The sequence below is a fragment of the Daktulosphaira vitifoliae genome, unplaced genomic scaffold (genome assembly GCF_025091365.1).
Source record: "Daktulosphaira vitifoliae isolate Bord-2020 unplaced genomic scaffold, ASM2509136v1 Scaffold_5, whole genome shotgun sequence".
Lineage (NCBI taxonomy): Eukaryota > Metazoa > Arthropoda > Insecta > Hemiptera > Phylloxeridae > Daktulosphaira > Daktulosphaira vitifoliae.
Window position 1 is genome coordinate 1,384,593 of NW_026099576.1, and position 15,980 is coordinate 1,400,572.

The following is a 15,980-nucleotide window of genomic DNA, read 5'->3' on the forward strand; positions in this document are numbered from 1 at the left end:
AGGACACAGAGTATCATAAAAACAACGTTTTTTTTGCTGAAAATTTTATTTCCATATATTGCAACAAACAGTTAGATATTTGTCAAAAAATTGATTCGGCACGTGCTAATCAAATAGTTGAAAATAGAAAAAAATTAACACCAGTTATTCAAACAATAATTCTGTGTGGTCGTCAAGAATTGGCTCTTCGTGGTACATCTGATTCTGGACCACTCACTTTAAATGAGCCAGTTCACAATGATGGTAATTTTAGAGCTCTTCTGCGAATGCGAATGAACTGCGGTGATAAAATGATGACTGATTGTATTGAAAATGACACATTTAAAGCTATGTATTTAAGTCCTACTATTCAAAATAATTTAATTGATATAATTGGAAAAATAATTCAAAATTGTTTAGTGGATAGAATTAATAGGGCAAAATCATTTTCAATTTTAGTAGACGAAACGACTGATATATCGCGAATTGAACAAATGTCACTTTGTATTCGATATATCGATGAAGATCCTGAACATCAATTCATTTTACGTGAAGATTTTTTAAAATTCGTGTCGGTAGAAAATACGACTGGTAAAAATTTAGCCAATATCATTTTAGATAGTATTAAATCTCTTGGAATAAATCCGAAGTATATGGTAGGACAAGGATACGACGGGGCGGCTGCAATGAGCGGAAATTTCAAAGGAGTGCAAGCAATTATTCGAAAAGAATATCCGGCCGCGCTTTACGTACACTGTAGTGCTCATTCTTTAAATTTGGCTCTCTCTCATTCCTGTAGTATTCAACATATTCGTAACTGTATTGGTACCATAAAATCGGTAGGAAATTTCATTAAAGGTTCAGCAATGCGAACCGAAATTTAAAAAAAATACATTAAAGAACAATTTCCTGAATCTAAGTGGACCAAACTTACATCAATGTGCGAGACACGTTGGGTAGAAAATCATGACGGACTAATAAGATTTACAGAAATTTATAAGGCAATTGTTAATACATTGGAAGAATTACAGTTCACTCGTGATATTGAAACGTCATCAAAAGCATTACAATTTGGAAAAACTATTATAACCAGTGATTTTGTAATAAGTATGGTCTCAGCATCTATACTTTTTTCCTTAACATTGCCACTGTGTAAGAATTTACAGTCTGTAAATTGTGATTTAACCGAAGCAATGGCGTATGTTGATATTGTACTACACGAAATAAATGATATGCGAAGTAATATGGATAATACATTTTCCAATATTTTTAAAAAAGCTGAGGCTCTTATAAAATCAATTGATGACGAAGAATGTATAAGAATACCTAGAATTGTTGGACATCAAAAAAATCGAAGTAATATTGTCGTGAATTCACCTGAAGAATACTACCGTATTACAATAGCTATTCCTTTTTTTGACGACTTCATTGAACAGCTTCAAACAAGGTTCAATAATCATAAAAAAATAATTTCTTCATTGCACAAGTTATTACCAAAAACATGCGATAAATTTGAAATTGATTTAAATGATTTTGAAATATATTCAGAATTTCTGGATTTAAAAGTACTGCCACAAGAAATTAAACTGTGGAAAAGAAAATGGACTGACGAACTAGATGTAGACCGTCCAAATTCGGCTATCGAAGCGTACATTAAATGTAATTATGAATATTTTCCAAATGTATCTTTTCTTTTGAAAATATTAGCTACATTACCAGTTTCGACTTCTACACCAGAGCGCTCATTTTCTACTATGAAAAGGCTAAAAAACTTTTTACGAAATTCATTTGGTCAAGAACGTCTTACAGGTCTAGCACTTTTGAGTGTGCATAGACAAATTAAAATAAATCCAGACGATGTGATCGACAGTTTTGCAAAAGAAAAAAAAAGACTGATAGACTTTGTGCTATAAAAATGTATTATTTTAAAATTTAAACTGAAAAATGACTCATAAAATTTTGTATTGTATTGTATTTTAACTTTAGTATACTTCAAAAGGTAAATTTTGTAAAATAATGACAAAGATCATAACATAAAGTATATCTTGTTGTATAACCTAACTTAATAGTAAGACAATTTTTTTTTGTTTATGTTATGTATTAGTATTTTTTTTTAATTATTTAAAAACATATAATTTGGTTAAAACCCCCCCCCGAAAATTTGTTCCAGCTACGGCCTTGGTTCGCACATTAGCTCACATTACCCATAGGGTACATTGTCATTTGTAATAAGCTCTTTAGATATATTAACTCTATTCTGGATTGTAACAATATAATTATTCTATTAAAACATAATNGATTATTATATTTTCCCGCATAAAAAAAAAAAATTATAATTTTATAACAGTTTTAATGAAAAAAATTATAATTGGTTTGAATAAATAATAAAAGACGAAATAAACTCATGAAATTAATAAATATAACATTATCCCTGGGTTTTTCCGGGGTTTCTTGTTATATAATCATTTAAACTAAAAATAAACTACATCAGAGGACTCCCAGTAAAATTTCAATACAAACTTTTTCCCAACTTTGAACCCAAAGTTCAGGAGAATGCACGAAATTTACAAAAAATTGATTCACCACTCAAATTGTATGAAAATTTCGTGGGAAATACCGTGGTGATATTTATTTTTGATAAAAATATAATTTGAAGTGGGGGAACCGGAAAAACCTCAATTTTGTACATAGGAAATTTTAGTTTTCGATTTCGTTATTTTTAGGTCCTACTGAATATCACCCTACTACTCGTGACATTGATTTTACTAACACCCTGTACATATATAATTTTGATGACGCGCGCATGTATGGGTACGAAAACCAAAAATAAAATTATACAGAAATATAGTGTTGTCAGAGTGTAATGAGCGGGGGAGGGATTAATGTATTACGACGGACTAGTCAAGGACATAGACAACGGGATACACGAGAATAATAACACGTGGGATGTGGAGAGTTACAAACAAACATACATACAGGTGAAAATAATATAAACGTATTACAAATCCCCTTATTGTTCGTTTTTTAAACTTGTGACTGCCCTGACCAAATAAAAATCATACTTTTATTACCTTTAAAAAAAAAAAATTTAAATATAATTTTTAATTTTTAAAGATTGCAAAATAAATAAATAGTTTTAGAACTGTTTTTACAAAAATAATTAATAGATCGATAACATTTTTAAATAAATATTCATTGAGTCACAAGCGTATTAATAATTTAATAATTTAAGAGGGTATATAGCTCAGGTAGGTGAAACCTGTACTAATGTATGTATACTCCGCCTACGTTCTATACACACTCATTTTAACACGCTTATATTAGTTTCACCTGTATGTATGTATGTTTGTAACCAGGGGCGAAACTAAAGGGGGGCTAAGGGGGCATCTTGCCCCTTAAACTTACCCCAGTCGGCCATTCGGACTTTTTCAATACTATAGTCGGCTAAATCGAAGTCAAGAAATCGAATAAAATGAAATTGATTATATCATTCAATTTTTATGTNTGAAATTGATTATATCATTCAATTTTTATGTGTTTTACTTGCTCATAGACGATAGACATAGACATGATAAATATATACGCAGCTACGGATCAACAAAAAAAAAACCCAGCACAGTGAGGTCGCGGCATAGTGGGGATGTTGCATAGTTGGGTCCAGTATAGATTTAATCTGACAGTGATTAAAATCACTATCATAAGAAACGCTTCGATGCAAATCAGTAGATAGTGTTTAATTCTAAGAAATTGGTGGATAATTACAAAAGCTACATTATCTGCTAGTTTCTTATTAATACCCTGATTAAGATAAAGTATGTCGAATGAAAAAGGGATTATTAAAAAATATTATTTCTCATAAAAAAATTGTGTTGATTCGTACACTTTTCAATGAGTTATAGCATTATAAAGTTAAAAATGTAACCAACCCAACCCAACATCAACTCCTATTTCCTTAATTATATCCAGATTAGTAATTATTTTAATTATATATTATATAATTTTTATAATTAATTATTTTCAAATTATTATTGATTTTTAATATGTTAAAAGTAATCATTTTGAACCTACTTCTTTTTGTTCTTTAAAGTGAAAGTTTTAATAAAAAAAAAATGAATTTATTACCATAACTTTTAACTCAACTTGCAAGTTTGAAATAAATATTATTAAATAGAAAAAAATGAAATTGGTAGATTATTTCAAAAACAACAATAACACTTATTCCCTTAATTTTACCCCGATTTATAACTATAATATATGAATACATAATAATTACAGTAATTAAATTGAGTATGAAAGTGGTATTCAATAATATAATATTGTAATTTTTACGGAGATATTATAAAAATAAAAAGGAGTTGTATATTCATATACTTTTAATGCGTATACAAATTTAAAGGAATTTATGCAATACTTTTTAATAAAAAAATTTTGTTACTTATGAATAAATACACTAAACAAAAGGAACTTTCATCAGAAAAAAAATATACTTTTCTAAATAAACTTTTCGTGATGTTTTCAAATGTGCAATTAAACTTTTTCTATTACTTCTAAGTTTTAATATTATTACTTATTATTAAAAAATAAGTATTTACATATAAAAAAAAATAATTAAGAACAAAAAAAATTGTATTAAATTAATACTGATTTTGATTTTTAATATGTTAAAGGTAATCATTTTGAACCTATTTTTTATTGTCTTTTAAAGTGAAAGTTTTAATGAAAAATACCTTCTCAGCTTCGCATCGAAGCTAAAAAATGAATTTGTTACCATAACTTATAGTTCAACTTGCAAGTTTGAAATTGACATTATTAAATTGAAAAAAATGAAATTTTTAAGATTAATATGCAATCTGGAAATTTTATAATTACTAATTACAGTACATTTGTCAGAAAAATTCGATTTTTTTACATTTTTATCGTAATAGATAACTGAAATAGAAAGAATAGTAATCATATCCTAATAACTTTTGGTGTTTAAAAAAATTCTGCAATTGAAATATTCAGAACTTAATTAATTTTAATAATTTACTTTAATTAAATGAACCAATCAAACCAAAGTAGTTAAAAAGATTTACTCAATTGAGCATATTATCAAAAATATAATTATAATTGTAAAACTCCATCGTTAACTTCAGGTGAAACTAAAAATCATTTTTTTTTTAAATTTATGATTTATATAGCAAAATATTACTAAAAAATTTGGCATATTATAGACTGGTAGTAGCACACAGAAATAGAGTTAAAAAATTAATAAATTATAAAGTAAAATTATTTACTTTTGTAGTTGAATACTTTTATCATATCAAATTTAATTCGACAATAAATAATTTAAGAATATTAAAAATTAATGATTTTAATTGTTTGTATGGACAAATCTAGTTAAGCTACTTTTTATTTGAATAAGGAATATTTTTTTGATTTTTAAGAGTAATAACTTAAACTAATCATTAACTTAAATATCATAAACTTAAATGAATCATTTGACGTATCGTTGAAAAAAGTAGGTCTAGTGAGGGTTGGCAAAATAAATCGTAGCCAGAAAAAGAACCACATAGTAAAATAATATTAACATGAATATCAATTTCTTCTCACGAGGGGAGACTATAGTGATAAGATCCTTTATATTTATTGAAATTATTGAATCTAAATGAGATAAATATCAAATGATTTGAAAATTCTATTCTAACTCAAAAAAAAAATGCAAAATTTTAGAAGCCACAAACGGATTTGAACCTCGTACCCTAGGCGTTAAAGATCAAGGTGTTACCCATTCGGCAACTATTCGTTGATTTTTGTTGCATGATAAAATTGGCTATTTAAGCTAACTCAAATTTAAAAATTACTTTTTCGACTTTAAAAAAGTAAAAAATGTTAATAAGTATAATATCATATGTCTTATGAACTTTATTCTATGTCAATGAAATTATATAATATTCATGAAAGTCAGTTTATTCCCCTAATAAAATATTTTAAAATAAAATAAAATACAAAACCTAGAATTTTAATAAAAAATAGCATATTTTTAAATACGGTAGCCTTTTGCGCATAGAAGATAGGTCGTCGGGACAAATTTTTTTTTTTCATTTAGTAGTACATAAAATAAGCTTTAATTTGATATATGTTTAAAGGACGCAGTATTTCCGGAACATTTTCAAAAATTAAGTTGAAAAAGTTAGTTTTTGTAAAAAAGTTGCTATTTTAAATCCCCCCTGTGAGCAGAATAAGTGTTAGATTTTCAAAAAAAAATGATATCAAATGAAAGAAAATTACCTAAGGTTTCAATATAAAGAAATATTATTTTGATTAGTTAATATTTGAAAAAGTTATGGCAGTTTTAAGTACAAAAAACATCGTTATAAAAGGTGATTTTTATCGCAAATATTACATTTTTTTTATAATTTCGACAGCCATTTGCACATAGAAGATAAGGTGTCGGGACAAATTTTTTTTTTTCATTTTATAGTACATAAAAAAAGCTTTAATTTGATATATGTTTAAAGGACGCAGTATTTCCGGAACATTTTCAAAAGTTCAGTTGAAAAAGTTCTATTTTTTATACAATGTTTCAAAGTTTGAACCCCCCCTATATAAGGGGAAATTGTCTAATTTTAATAAAAAGTATGTCAAATGGAAGATGTACTTATAATGTATTTAGAAAAAAAAAAATTGTGCTGATACATGCATTTTTCGAAAAGTTATAGCATTTTTAAGTTGAAAATTAAAAATTGAAAATCGAAAATTTTAACACAAAAATAGTGTTTTTTTAACTACGGCAACCGTTTACATGCAGAAGATAAAGTGTCGGGACAAATTTTTTTTTTTCATTTTATAGTACATAAAATAAGCTTTAATTTGATATATGTTTAAAGGACGCAGTATTTCCGGAACATTTTCAAAAATTAAGTTGAAAAAGTTAGTTTTTGTAAAAAAGTTGCAATTTTAAATCCCCCCCCATGAGCAGGTTAAGTGTTAAATTTTCAAAAAAATTATATCAAATGAAAGGAAAATATCTAAGGTTTTAGTTTAAAAAAAAATTATGTTGATTTGTTGATTTTTGAAAAAGTTATGGAAGTTTTAAGAAAAAAAAGTGAAAAAAATGACAAAATTTGTCGATTTTTAAATTTGTAATTTTTTTGGATATTTCCCCCATTTGCGGGGAACGAGGGAAAATTTTTAAATTTTTAAGGGTAATGTCTTCAACTAGATACAATTTGTGATCTTTTGACGTATTGTTAAAAGAAATCGGTCCAGTGAGAGCTGAGAAAAAGTAGTGACAGACACAAAAAAAAAAATAAACACATCATGGTAAAATTAATACCTTCTCAGCTTCGCATCGAAGCTAAAAAAACATTGCATAATAGCATCATGTTATAATCCCTTATCGTCTAATGCAGTGTTTCCCAACCGGTGGTCCGCGAGCCAGTCATAGGAGGTCCGTAGTCCCATAGATTTTTTCTTCGACTTTTCACAAGAATCACATTGAGTAAATTATTTTGTATAGTAAAGTATAATTATATATTAGTTAAGTATAGTAATAAAAATTAACATTCTTTAATAAATTTTGTGTATTCTTGTTAATGAGCAAAAAAAGGTCTTCCTAGTTTTCGTAAAATTGAGGGGGTCCGCGACCTATAAAATATTGCCGAAGTGGTCCGTGGTGGTAAAAAGGCTGAGAAACACTGGTCTCATGCTAAAACTAATTTGAATCGTTATCTTTATACAATTTTATATACGTATTATTGGTTTAGTATATCGTTTGTCAGCATACGCCGCTAAATTATTACACCAACTACCCATAGAACCACTGGAAGTGCTGATCACTCCCAGTATTTTTAGAATTTGTTTTTATTTTAAAAAATTTATTATCAACTGACAACTGTGTTTTAAAATTATTTTATTTTTCTTTCTACCGTACTCTGAAACTAGTGACAACATCATACTTAATCAAGTATACCTAATTAAACGAAATGAATTATAGAAGTAAGAGTTTTCATTTAGTAATCTAAATTAAGAAAAGTTTTTAATCTATAAATTAAATTTATGCAAAATTATAGGTATCCGGACATTTTAACGCATATACAAGCTTCCGCAAATAAAAAAACGTTAATTCTATTAAAATCTCATTATATTTTCATTTCAATCAACATTTTTTTCGTATGTACAAGCTTCCAAAAATTTTAGCAAATAACTTTCCGAATAACCTTCACAAGTAAATATTATGAGCCAAATTCGACAAATACCTGTCCTCCGTACTATCTTCAACATGTTCCTCGTACGATTCGAAAACTCGCCATAGTCCCTTTAAACACGATTATTTTCGCATCTTGCTCTAGTATATTTGTTATCGCTCGAGTCTTGCACTTCTTTGAACGCACTCTTCGACATTCCCAATGTCGGCGAGAATCACAATATCACAAGTGATAGTAAACGTATTCATCGAGAAAAAGGAAGTTTCTGACAATTCCTGCGATCATAATTTACTAGAAATTTTAAGTTTTATACGCGAAAAATATCGAAATGTCAATAAATAACAAAAACGGATCATCACAAACGGTCTTGTTAAATGCGGTAATCTAGTTGTCATGGTAACTCGAAAATAAAAAAATTGAGTTTATTTTAATTTATTTTTTTATTTGTTATATGCATAAAAAATGTCCGTGCGGAAAAATGGTCATGCAGAATTCAGGATTGCGGAAATATAAATACGGAAAAATGTACCCCAATCCAAATAAGTACTTAAGTAAATGATACATTAAAAAAATTTCTAATTTTATGTAAATTAAACAATTTTACTCTAAACAAATTTATGTAATCTTTGTTGTCTTTAATAGTAGTCTAAAAATGTTTAATTTACTAATAAATTTGAACTTTTAAGGCATTTTGACTGCCTAAATCCAAAGTTTAAATATGGGTAAACGTAGAAAAGTGCAATGTGAAAGTTGTGGAAGTATATTTGACAACGAATTTAAGACCAGACATGAAACGGCTTGTCACAATGGAAAACGTATTAGAGTTAAGGAACCAGGGGCTCCTAAGAATCCATTTGTAGCTGCACTTAAAGCTTCTAATAAGAATTTACAAGTGGCTTCATCAAGTTTATTGGAAAATGTTTGCATATAAAGTCACAATTAAAATATAGTTATTTCTTAACTCATTCTTTGAGCTTAGAAAAAAATTAGATTAAATATTATAAATTGTCATGTTGGTTATTAATAATATTTAACAAGTTTAATACAATAACTTCACACCCATAGTTATTAAAATCTAAGCTTAGTTCTAAAACTAGTCCTAGTTTTCCACCGAATCTAAAATATTATTAACCATTTAAAAAGCAAATATAGTTTATTTTGTAAAATAGGTAACTGATGAATAATTTTGTAAGGTTAACTCAAAATTTAGTCCAACCTCCGATGTCCAGTCACCAATATCTGCTATTAAGGCTAGTTACAATGCACATGTTTCTGAAATTGAATTTATGGAAACCAATGCAACTCAAAAAGAGAGTGAAAGAATTGAGATCGAATTAAAAGTCATTAATGAACTTAATCATTGTGATTGCACTAATTAAAGTTTAGAAACAAATTTAGAATATTCAGATTTAACAAGAAACGTCTTTGGTTGTGCTGGTCAGTTTAAAAATTTAATTGATTATATAGATATGTGTAAACCAATAATTCAAAAACTTCATGAAGATGAAGTTGTAAATAGTTACAAGTTTGTAATTGAAGTTAAAGATGCTATAACACACATCCTTAAAACTTCCTCTTCCATAATGGACAAATGCAATGTCTTAATGACACAAATAGATACAATTTCAGAAAATTTTACCGAAAAAGATACTGTGAGTAATAAAGTACATCATGATCCAGGACTCAGAACTAAAATAACATCAGATAATCAAAGACAATACCTAATCATGCTAGGCCCACATCAACCAAAATTAAATATTAACCCAAAGCGAGAAGCACATCGTTTTAATCCATCTTGGTATATTGAATAACCACACTTGGAATATAGTAAAGCAAAAGATGCAGCTTACTGTTTTGTTTGCAGTTTATTTCCTGATGTGGCTGGTCGTCAAAAAAGTAAGGGATATTAGAACAAAATCGGTGTAACTGGATGGAAAAAATTGAAAGGCTTCAAAAGGGTGTAAATAAAATTGAAAAATTACAGAAACATTTCACTTCTGAAGCGCACAATTCTGCATTGACTGATTATTGTAATTACATGAAAAAATCGAATAACATTGATATTATGCTCGACAAACAGTACGTGAGCGAAAAATTCAGGAAGAGAGCAATCAAAATTTTCACAAAGAAGTAATTTGTATCTTACTGGATGTAACCAAAACCCTCGCTAGACCAGGTTTAGCATTCAGAGGAAAAGATGATGATGAAAATGGTAACTTTAGGCAAATTAATTATTTACTTTCTAGACACTGTCCCTTGTTAAAAAAATGGCTTAATGATTCTTGTTATCGGCCATATCATTCTACATATTTGAGCCCCCAATCTCAAAACGAGTTCATAACTATCCTTGCGTCATCAGTAAACAAAACTATTAAAGCAAAAGTTAGGGAATCCGGGCAGTTTTCTATAATGGCTGATACTACGCCTGATTTGTTGGGTTGGGTTTTGTGACATGTAGATAGGCTATCAGTAGTTGTAAGGTTCATCAATAATGAAGGTACAGCAGAAGACAGATTAATAAAAGTCCGCGAAGCTTTAAATAATACTGGTGTAGGAATGGCAAATGACATATTAGACACACTACAAAAGAATGAGTTAGATTCTGATAATCTTGTTTTTCAGTCATATGATTTCGTCAGCAGTATGTCTGAAGTATTTAATGGTGCACAACAAAAACTGAAATATTAGGTAGAAAAATACCTTATATTCCATGTCAAGCTCATAGAATGAACACATTCATTGAACATGGATGTGAAGCTAGTCTTATAATATCTGATATGCTTTCAGTAATGCAAGAAGTTTATGTACAAAACGATATTCTCCATTACTGAACAAACTAGCTGATATTGAAACTGCATTGAAACTCAGAAATTTGTCAAAGACAAGATGGACAACACGTGTTGAGGCAATTAAATCTGTTTGGTCAAGTTTTAGATGAGATAACAAATACCAAGGACAAATTCGATAAATCCACCAGAAATGCAGCGTATTCTTTATCAAAACGTTTAATTTTTGTAGACTTTGTTGTAAGTATTCTATTTATGAAAATTTTTTTGTATAAGATGAAGTTGTTAACTGAGTGCCTCGAATCAACTGAACTTAACATAGCTGTTGCAATCATATTCATGTCAAGTACTCTAGAATCATTAAACATTATTAATTCTGATGTAGATGGTATGGATAACCTTATAAATATTTCAATTGAGTTTTTGAAGTCTTTTGATGTGGATGCTGAAAAAGAGTTTACAGTTCGTCATAGACGCCGACTTGTACCTAAGCGCCTTGATAATAATAGAGATAATGCAGCTAATATGTCATTTAAAATATTTTATAAAAAAGAATATAAATCTATGTTGGATGAGCTCATGTCACTGATGAAAAATCATTTGGAAAGTTGCATTGGTACAATTAAACCATTATATAATCTGTTCAACCCCCCATTATCAAGGAACAACTTAACAGAAATTGGAAATCAAGATGCAATAAAATTTTTACCCAAACAATTTATTGTAGATCCATTACATTTACAGGTTGAGTTAGAACTACTTTACGACCAATGTAAAGAAGTAGAAACTGTTTCAGATGTAGTTGCCAGTTTCAGAACTATCAAAAAAAATGCTTCCCATAGCTAATAGAATGTCTCGTTTATTGTGTACAGTTTTTGAAGTTTTTTCTTTTTAATGTTTACAATATTAAATTATTGAATATCAATTTCATACTAAATTTAAAAACTATAATTAATATTTATTCATATATTATATTTTAAAATCAAAGAACTACTAATCAGGATATAATTAAAGAAATAAGAGTTGATGTTGCTTTTGGAATAATCCACCAATTTCCTACTTTAAAAAAAAAAAAAATTTGGTTGGGAATTTTTTCTGCTATTCGCCAAAATTACTCCTTCGTTGACTACAATGAATCATTAAATAGAAAATTTTATGAGAATTAAAACAATCTTATTTTTAAGATTAATATGCAGTCAGGAAATTTTATAATTACTATTTACAGTATATTGTATCAGAAAAATCATTATTTTTTTGAATTTTTATCGTAATAGAACACTTAAATAGAAATTATAGTAATCATTTCTAAGTAATTTTTGGTATTTAAAAAAATTCTACAATTGAAATATCTAGAACTGAATTAATTTTTATGATTTACTTTAACTAAAAAAAAAAAAGTTATTATTTTGAATCCCTCTTGTGGGCAGGTAAAGGGTTAGATTTATAAAAAAATATATATAAAATGATAGGTAAATATTTAAGGTATCTATAAAAAAAAAATTATATTTATTCGGTCATTTTTAAAAAAGTTAGGGCAATTTTAAGTAAAAAAAAAATGAAAAAATATAGAAAATTAGCGATTTTTAAATTTGTAATTTTTTGAGGGATTTCCCCCATTTGCGAGGAACTAGGGAATTTTTGAGGGTAATGTCTTCGACTATATACGATTTGTGATCTTTTTACATATTGTTCATCAAAATCAGTCCAGTGAGAGCTGAGATTGAGCGTTCACAGACACACAAAAAAAATANTATATTTATTTTTATTTTTTTATAGATACTTTATATAATTTAGGCATTCGTTCATCAGTAACATCTAAAATATATATTCGGTCAGATCCTAATGCAGGCAAAATAATTTTATTTCGTTTTTTTGAACAATCCCCAAAGCAACTACTACAACTATTCCAACCAAAATGATGCAATTCATCTCCAATTTTTCCAACATAAGTTCTGTGTATTACCTAAAATATCAGATGCAATGTTAAATTCAAAATAAATACACTTGGGCATAAAATAATTAATTTACAACAAAACTGGCAGTTTTAAAGAAATGCAATGCAATGAAACATCTAATTAAATGAAAAATTATGATAAATTTATATTCCTGATACCTGGGAGTATGTAGAACTTTTTGGATCAACATCGACAGTAGCTAAATAATCTGGTTTATTGGTAACTTCTGGATTTGGATTTATACAAACAGTGTACAAAATTACTTCTTTTTTTCCATTGGAAAAAGCGTCTAAAGGGGTTTTATATCCAGGTCCATTATTTTTTTTACAACCTATTGTTTAATTTATAAATATTAACAAATAGGACAATAATCATATTTAATTAGATGATATAATTATTATTATACAACATGAAAAAAAGTTATAAGTGATGTCAACAAATGTATGAGTATCAGTGTTTGTAAATTTAATTTTTAATTTGTTGTTATAATCAAGTTTAATACAATATATATCTCTTGTTTGAACTTTGGCTTTATAATCAGTTTTCTATTCAAATGTAATTTTTTTCGCTGTGAACTTTTTTTTTATCCTATTCACTGATTTTAATGAAATATTTTTCCTGTAAAACACTTATCGTACATGGTGTAGACACATACTCTTACTGGAATCAGTGGCTTACTTATGAGGACAACCCAAAGAGGTTTATGTATGAATTTGAGTGAGTCTCGTAGGGACTTAATTAATAAATAAATTAATAAATAATGGTCTAATGAAGAATATTTACTTACTGGTACTGAAGAACCAGTATTTCAATTAAAAGTTAGAATTAATAGATATACAATAATACAGTTAAAATTATTTGAAAACTCAGTAATTAATATGCCTTATAAACTGCTATTTCATTCACTAGACATTTCTGCGCTATGCTTCTCTTTCCAACTAGGTATAAGAATGTTAATAACATAAAAAAAAAAAGTCCATTCATAATCATAATTAGATTAATATCTAATAAATAAGGAAGTTCATTATATATGTTGGCATTTGAAAAAGTAAAGTTGATAACATTAAAAGATATAATGGATAAATATAAAAAATACTTTGTAATAGATAAATTTAAAAAATCATGTAACTTAAAATAACAAAAAAAGTTTTAATAATTTTTACTTTAACAAAAAAACTACTAGTTCATTAAATTCTGATTAAAATCATTATATTTTTCTAAATTTTGTTGGATAAGCTTTCTTAGCCTTCTCTAATATGTTTATGACGAGAATTTTGAACTATAATAAAAAATTGACTTTTCTACATCAAGCCATATATACATTTCTAATATTTGATATTTTAAAACAGAAAAAACCATACTTTCCACGCCCTAATTTTTTTGTAAATATACATATATATAAACTCAACCAAACACACTATATATGTAAACATATTTTAGACTGCTCCTGAAATAATATTCTGTATACGGCCCTGTTAAGAGTACTTTAATCATTAAACTTTAAATGTTGTTCAGTAATTTTGGGTGACACTTTAATTTTACAAACCAATTTAGTTCAGGATTCGTTTTAGATAAGTTTCTTTTTCCACTAGTAAATCTTAAAGAGATGCATATAACGCTTAACTCAATATTAAATATTCATACACCATTCCTTCACTCTAAAATATCTCAAAATAACATATTAATAATATACAAACCTAAATAATCTAGGATATAGTAATTTGAGACTATAAAACATTCAAATAACAAAAAAAATATAAGTTTTTCAAACTATTTGCTTTAGAATCATTAAAAAAGCTCCATTAATTGTTAAAAATCAATAAACTCACTTCGATCTTAAAATATATTTTAAGATAATTCAGTATACTAAAAAATGACTTATAATGAATCTATAATAAATGCTTTTACTAAAAACTGAAAAATTACACATGAATAGATACATACTCTTTCTGAAAATACTTATTGACGTTTCAGGATAAATTAACTCAAAGATCTATTTTTCTAGTTAAACATAATTATATAGTTTAAGTTAATTTATTTTTAAATATCTCAGCAGTGAGATTTTCTATTAAAGGTATGACATGTCCTGTAAATATAACCAATGTAATTAAAATAAATAAATTATTACAATAAATTTCACATGTAAAACTGTTTGTTATTTAAACTTATGTATTTATTTTACTTGTTTACACAAATACACTAATTTAAATACTTACTCATGATAATGTATAAGTAATTAATTAAACACAAGCAAAATACTAAGTATAAATACTATTATTAATGAATATATAAATTATAATAGACTTATTAAGGCAAAAATAAAAATTGAATAAAAAAAAATTAAAAAATATATTCATGTACTTAATTGTATTATAATAAATCTGAGTAATTGAAAATTCAGAAACATGAAATATTCTATAAAATACAATAATTATTTATCATAATTATGACTGAAAAACTACTCTAAAGATGAATAATGTAGGCGCTATTTTTCTTGATAATATAAATACTAAATAGTTATTTCAATGTTATTATCACGTGATGGGTATAATGAGTTTCACCTATAGATTTTAGATAAACTTAACACATGACGTAATCATGAGTGGATAAACGATACTAATAAATTCTGTTGAATATATTTATTATTCAAATTTCTAGATAAGTCGAGTCATTACAAAAATAATAATAAATGAAATTTAATTATTAGAAAACACAGACAAACAAAATATATATAAGGCCATTTTCTCAATATTAAGTAAAATGTGCTAATCAACACATATCATAATTTAATATAATTTAAAATTGTACTTGTATTACTCAAAGAAGAAAAGTCGTTGGAACGGCTTTCTGCTTTTTTAAGTCATGTAGTACATTAAATAAGCTATAATTTTATTTGGTTTTAAACTATGTAGAATTGGTTTGGGTTTGGTTGTTATGCAAAATAATTCAAAATCAGTTTTTTTTACAGAAAATTGTATGGTTTTTTTTATTTAATATCGGATAACTTATAAAACGATATTTCTTAGTTTTACTTTTTTTATCTTAAAGTACAATGCATTAGATATAGGTTT

The 15,980-nt window shown here is 26.9% G+C and overlaps 2 protein-coding genes across 2 annotated transcripts in view; one reads left to right on the plus strand and one right to left on the minus strand.

Annotated features, from left to right (window-relative positions):
* The window catches only part of LOC126908346 (methanethiol oxidase), a 35,511-nt gene extending 20,181 nt beyond the window's left edge, over positions 1-15,330 (minus strand). Inside the window, exons 1-3 of the mRNA XM_050690337.1 lie at positions 15,126-15,330; positions 13,068-13,240; positions 12,735-12,917 (exon numbers count right to left, since the gene is read on the minus strand). Coding sequence (XP_050546294.1) covers positions 12,735-12,917; positions 13,068-13,240; positions 15,126-15,129 — 360 coding nt within the window. The 5' untranslated portion in view covers positions 15,130-15,330. The remainder of the gene's footprint in view (positions 1-12,734; positions 12,918-13,067; positions 13,241-15,125) is intronic.
* LOC126908352 (52 kDa repressor of the inhibitor of the protein kinase-like) lies at positions 176-2,024 on the plus strand. The gene has a single exon (XM_050690348.1). It carries the CDS (start codon positions 918-920, stop codon positions 1,890-1,892), a length of 975 nt encoding a protein of 324 aa, XP_050546305.1. The 5' UTR covers positions 176-917; the 3' UTR covers positions 1,893-2,024.
* Positions 15,331-15,980: the final 650 nt, after the last annotated feature.

Bases quoted from the DNA above. Each gene is read 5' to 3' on its own strand.
- LOC126908352 (XM_050690348.1), top strand. From the start codon at position 918: ATGTGCGAGACACGTTGGGTAGAAAATCATGACGGACTAATAAGATTT.